At 37.6% G+C, this 5,905-nt stretch overlaps 1 protein-coding gene across 1 annotated transcript in view; it reads left to right on the top strand.

Annotated features, from left to right (window-relative positions):
• Window positions 1-3,537: 3,537 nt before the first annotated feature.
• Window positions 3,538-5,905, top strand: part of LOC107577060 (scavenger receptor cysteine-rich type 1 protein M130-like) — a 4,381-nt gene continuing 2,013 nt past the window's right edge. Inside the window, exons 1-6 of the mRNA XM_016263176.1 lie at window positions 3,538-3,541; window positions 4,130-4,432; window positions 4,515-4,829; window positions 4,997-5,308; window positions 5,433-5,747; window positions 5,828-5,892. Of these exons, the coding sequence (XP_016118662.1) occupies window positions 3,538-3,541; window positions 4,130-4,432; window positions 4,515-4,829; window positions 4,997-5,308; window positions 5,433-5,747; window positions 5,828-5,892 (1,314 nt within the window). The remainder of the gene's footprint in view (window positions 3,542-4,129; window positions 4,433-4,514; window positions 4,830-4,996; window positions 5,309-5,432; window positions 5,748-5,827; window positions 5,893-5,905) is intronic.

Here is a 5,905-nt window from a genome sequence, read left to right as displayed (position 1 = left end):
ATGTTGTGACAGTTGGGAAGCTGGAAGAAAAAAAAAAGCTTTAGCTTCATTATTTCACGAAAGAGCAAAGGGTGCTTTAATTAGAGCTCGCTTTGCTTTTTTGAGAGAAATGGATGCACCAAGTTCCTTTTTTAATTTAGAGCAGAAAGCAAAAGAAAAAACAATGATGTTGCATTTGAAAGATGTAAATGGGAATGTGATTTCAGATCTTAAAGAAATGAGAAAAATTGCTTCGGAATTCTATATGGATTTATTTGGAGAAGGACAATGTGACGTTGAATGCATTGAGGAGTTACATAAAGACTTACTGAAACTCTCTGATGAACAGAGTAAACGGCTTGACTCTGGCCTCTAGTTAAAAGAGCTGTCTGCTGCTGTTCAAAAACTTTCAACCGGAAAAGCACCTGGTATAGATGGACTTTGCTGGGTATAGATGGTATAGCTGGGTTTTATAAACAATTTTGGAACCTTTTGAAAGATGATTTATATGACGTCTTTAATTATTGCTATCAACAACATGAATTACCTACTAGTTGTAAAAGAGCGGTTTTATCCTTGTTACCTAAAAAAGGTGATCTTGGTTTGTTGAAAAATTGGAGACCTGTGGCTGTTTTATGCACTGACTATAAAATTTTGGCAAAATGCCTTTCTAATAGATTGAAACCCTTTTTAGAATGTATGGTCAATGAATATCAAACATATTGTATACCCAACAGAACAATAATGGACGATCTGTTTCTTGTAAGAGACATAATAGACATTGCAAGTTTGAATGGTGAAAATTTGGGCATTTTTGCAATCGATCAAGAAAAAGTTTTTGACAAAGTTAGTCATTTTTATTTGTTTAAAACGCTTGAAGCTTTTGGGGTTGGTCAGAGTTTCATTTCATGGACTAAAATGTTGTATAATGATGCATCTGCAATGTTGAAAGTGGGGGGTGGGCTCAGTCGGCCTATTCCAGTGTTGAGAGGAATTAGACAAGGATGCCCGTTATCAGGGATGTTGTATTCATTGGCCATTGAACCCTTACTTTGTAAGTTAAAGAAAACATTACAAGGGGTTTCTGTTGAAAAACCTATTAAGTTTGTTGCATATGCTGATGATGTTACAATTTTTATTAAGGATTAGAGAGATGTGTCTGGTTTAAAAGAAACATTGAAAATTTATGAAAATGCATCAACTGCAAGAGTGAATTGGGAAAAGTGTGAAGGTTTTTATTGTGGACAAAAGGTAAATGAAAATCCAAAGACTTACTGAAACTCTCTGATGAACAGAGTAAACGGCTTGACTCTGGCCTCCAGTTAAAAGAACCGTCTGCTGCTGTTCAAAAACTTTCAACTGGAAAAACACCTGGTATAGATGGACTTCCGGCTGAGTTTTATAAACAATTTTGGAACCTTTTGAAAGATGATTTATATGACGTCTTTAATTATTGCTATCAACAACATGAATTACCTACTAGTTGTAAAAGAGCGGTTTTATCCTTGTTACCTAAAAAAGGTGATCTTGGTTTGTTGAAAAATTGGAGACCTGTGGCTGTTTTATGCACTGACTATAAAATTTTGGCAAAATGCCTTTCTAATAGATTGAAACCCTTTTTAGAATGTATGGTCAATGAATATCAAACATATTGTATACCCAACAGAACAATAATGGACGATCTGTTTCTTGTAAGAGACATAATAGACATTGCAAGTTTGAATGGTGAAAATTTGGGCATTTTTGCAATCGATCAAGAAAAAGTTTTTGACAAAGTTAGTCATTTTTATTTGTTTAAAACGCTTGAAGCTTTTGGGGTTGGTCAGAGTTTCATTTCATGGACTAAAATGTTGTATAATGATGCATCTGCAATGTTGAAAGTGGGGGGTGGGCTCAGTCGGCCTATTCCAGTGTTGAGAGGAATTAGACAAGGATGCCCGTTATCAGGGATGTTGTATTCATTGGCCATTGAACCCTTACTTTGTAAGTTAAAGAAAACATTACAAGGGGTTTCTGTTGAAAAACCTATTAAGTTTGTTGCATATGCTGATGATGTTACAATTTTTATTAAGGATGAGAGAGATGTGTCTGGTTTAAAAGAAACATTGAAAATGTATGAAAATGCATCAACTGCAAGAGTGAATTGGGAAAAGTGTGAAGGTTTTTATTGTGGACAAAAGGTAAATGAAAATCCTCCAGAGCTCCCAGGTTTTGTTAAGTGGAGTCAAGAGGGGCTGAAATGTTTAGGGGTTTATTTAGGGACTGAAACATTTAAGATGAAAAATTGGGAAGGAATGGTGGAGAAGATGTGTTGCCGGTTGTCTAAGTGGTCATGGGTGCTACCACAGTTATCCTATAGAGGAAGAGTTTTGGTCACAAATAATTTAGCAGCTTCGGCACTGTGGCACAAAATGAATGTCCTGGATCCACCAGATCCATGAATTACAAAAAAAGGTTAGTGGATTTTTTTTGGACTGGACAACACTGGACTAAAGCTGCCGTTCTTTTCTTACCAGTGAATTAAGACTTTCAGGCTGCAGGCAGCACAAAAGTTGCTGTACTTGAATAGGTGCTGGACTGAAACAGCTAAAACCCTGTTACACAAAGTTGATGTATTTAAATATGATTTACATTTGTTTTTAATTAATTTAACAGAAATGGACTTAAAAGAAACATCTGCTTTTTATAAAACTATGCTGAGAACATGGACTTCAATTTTTCAAGTGAAGAGAGACCTGCCTTTTTCTGAGCCCTGGATAAACAAAGAGCCTCTTTTTAATAATCCTTTACTTCAAGTAAAGGTGCTTAATTCAAGAAGCCTTCAGAAAGTAATGGCAAGAGTTGGATGCACAAGGATAATGGACTTAAAACATTATGATGAGTGGAAAAGCCCAGAGGGAATGTGATCTGACAGGAATCAAGTCCGTCAGATTCATGAAACACGTAATGGATGAGATTTTTTCATTTTTTCCTCCTACTCGTCATCGAAAATTAAGAAAAGAGGATTTGAATGAAGAAGAGAAAGAGATAAAGAAGGATTTTTTTCCTGAACTCAATGTTTCGGCTTTGGTGGAAGAAGAACCACAAGAGGAATCAATCCTCTCTTTTAGGACTCCAGAGATACATGGTTTCAAAGAGGCTTCAAAGAAAATATTGTATTTGACTTGTGTAAAAGTTGCTCACCAGGCAATTCTGAGGGAATGTAGAGAAACAAAGTGGTCAGATGTGTTGTGTTGGGGCCAAACTCTTCTCCTAGAAGGTGCTGGAAGTCATTGTATGAATTAAACATTGGGCAGTAGCTACAAACAGACACGTGGCACATATCGATCCCACTGTAGAAAAGAAGTGTCCCTTTTGTGATTTGGAGGAATCAGTTGATCACCTGTTCTTATTTTGTTCTAGATTGAGAGGTGTTTTTCAGATATTAGAAAACTGGATTGAAAAACTAGGTGAAGAGTTCAATGATAATATTTTCATTTTTGGGCCGAATTATAAGGCTTCAGATAAGAGAAGAATTGGTATAATTAATTTTTTAATAGCGGAAACCAAAATGGCAATATGGGTGACAAGGGAAAAAAATATCAATTAAGAAGCTTTGGTAGACCCTGATATAATATTAAGAGCTTTTGTGACGTCAAGGATTAGAGCAGAATTTGTGTATTTTAAACTGACTAAAAATCTGGCTTGTTTTATGGAAACATGGGGTTTAAGTGATGTGTTGTGTACTATGGATCATGAGGAAAACCTAATTCTTAATTTTTAAATTTGGTGGTAGGTAATTAAATGTTTGTGTAGAATTGATGTTATGTGATGATGGTTGGTAATTGTGGAAAAAAAAAAGGAAAAAATAATAGTAATTTTGTATAAATAAAGAGACGTCAAACGTCTCTCAATCTCTCTCTCTCTCTCTCTCTCTCTCAATCTGTGTGTGTGTGTGTGTGTGTGTGTGTGTGAACTAATCCTTTAAATGAACCCTTCTTAAATTAGCTGAATATTTTTCTTTGATTCCTTTTCACTGTAAATGTTACTTTGTGGTTGACCAGCAATGACAAGCATTACGCATTGAGATAACGAAAGTGTATGAAAACAAGTGTCAATTGCTTTTGAAAAATTTTTTTTTTTAAACGTTTCTTCTCTTGTATTACTTCAGATGTCAAGCTTATTGGAAACACCAGTTGCTCAGGGAGGTTAGAGATACTTCATGATCAGTCGTGGATGTCCGTGTGTGACACTGCCTTTGACCAGCAGGATGCAGAGGTTGTGTGTAGAGAGCTGGACTGTGGGGCTCCTGTACAGGTGCTGGGAGCAGCTGCTTTTGACAAAGGAGACGCCCAGATGTGGACACAAGAGATTCAGTGCAGAGGAAATGAGTCTCAGATTCACCTCTGTCCAACATCGCCATCACATGAAAGCGACTGTTCTCATGATAATTACCAGGGGCTGCTATGTGCTGGTGAGAATTAAAATAAGACTTATTATTAAAAATACCCTACTTTTATTTGTAGCCTCTCTCTCTGTATTCTTTTGTCACTTAGATAAAAAAAACGTGAGGCTAGTTGATGGTCACAGTCGCTGTGCTGGTCGAGTGGAGGTTCTTCATAGAGATCAGTGGGGAACAGTGTGTGATGATTACTGGGATATGCCTGATGCTGCAGTGGTGTGTAGAGAGCTGGAGTGTGGAGAACCTGTAGATGCTCTGGGTGGTGCTCATTTTGGATCAGGATCAGGACCAATCTGGATGAGTGTGGTAGTATGTACTGGATCAGAGTCTACACTGAAAAACTGTGGGTCATCAGGATGGAGTCTACATGCCTGTACTCACAATTCTGATGCTGGTGTCATCTGTTCAGGTAAATGAGAAAAAAAAATGGTTGCCCATGGATTTATTATGATGACACAAAGAATAATTGTGTTTTGGTTGGAAAACTGTATTTATAAATTTGTTGTATTGTTATGGTATTTAACTACCATGTGTTTTATTTGTTTTTGTGTACTGTGATTCACATTATTTAAACAGGTCATACACCACCTCGACTTGTTAATGGATCTCACCTGTGCTCTGGGAGGTTAGAGATACTTCATGATCAGACGTGGATGTCAGTGTGTGACGCTGCCTTTGACCAGCAGGATGCAGAGGTTGTGTGTAGAGAGCTGGACTGTGGGGCTCCTGTACAGGTGCTGGGAGCAGCTGCTTTTGGCAAAGGAGACACTCAGATGTGGATACAAGAGATTCAGTGCAGAGGAAATGAATCTCAGATTTCATTCTGTTCAATATCATCATCACACAAACACAACTGCACCAGTGACAATATGGGACTGATCTGCTCAGGTTAAGTATCAATATTCAGTGTCTCATCTTTTGTTTTTTTTTACACAATGCAACTTGTCAGCTGTGTCAGCATAATGTCAGCTGCATTATATGTTGTTTCTGAACCTCTAAATCCTTTATACAGGTTATGCTGAGGTTAGTCTAGTAAATGGTTCAGACTCCTGTTCTGGTCGAGTTGAACGTCAGTACTTCAGTAAATGGGGCACAGTGTGTGATGCATGCTGGGATATGAGAGCTGCCAGTGTCCTCTGTAGACAGCTAAATTGTGGGATTGCTGTGTCTGTTGTGGGATCAGACTGGTTTGGAGAGGGAAGTGATGAAATCTGGACTGATGTTTTTGATTGTGACGGGAATGAAACAAAACTCTCAGAATGTTCCATCTCTTCATGGAGTCGAGCTGAATGTTCTCACAGACAAGATGTTGGAGTAATTTGCTCTGGTGAGAGGATTTTATTAAAAAAAAAGTTAAGTACATAAATTACCTTGCAATATATTAATAAAATGCCACATTTCACTCAGGTTCCTCTCTGGCTCTTCACAATGGTCTGGTGCGGTTGTCTGGAGAGAGACAGTGTGAGGGGGAGGTGGGAGTTTTCA

Source organism: Sinocyclocheilus grahami, unplaced genomic scaffold (genome assembly GCF_001515645.1).
Source record: "Sinocyclocheilus grahami isolate Dianchi unplaced genomic scaffold, SAMN03320097.WGS_v1.1 scaffold5005.1, whole genome shotgun sequence".
NCBI lineage: Eukaryota > Metazoa > Chordata > Actinopteri > Cypriniformes > Cyprinidae > Sinocyclocheilus > Sinocyclocheilus grahami.
The sequence above is the reverse complement of the archived record's forward strand: the minus strand, read 5'-3'. Positions and strand labels throughout refer to the sequence as shown.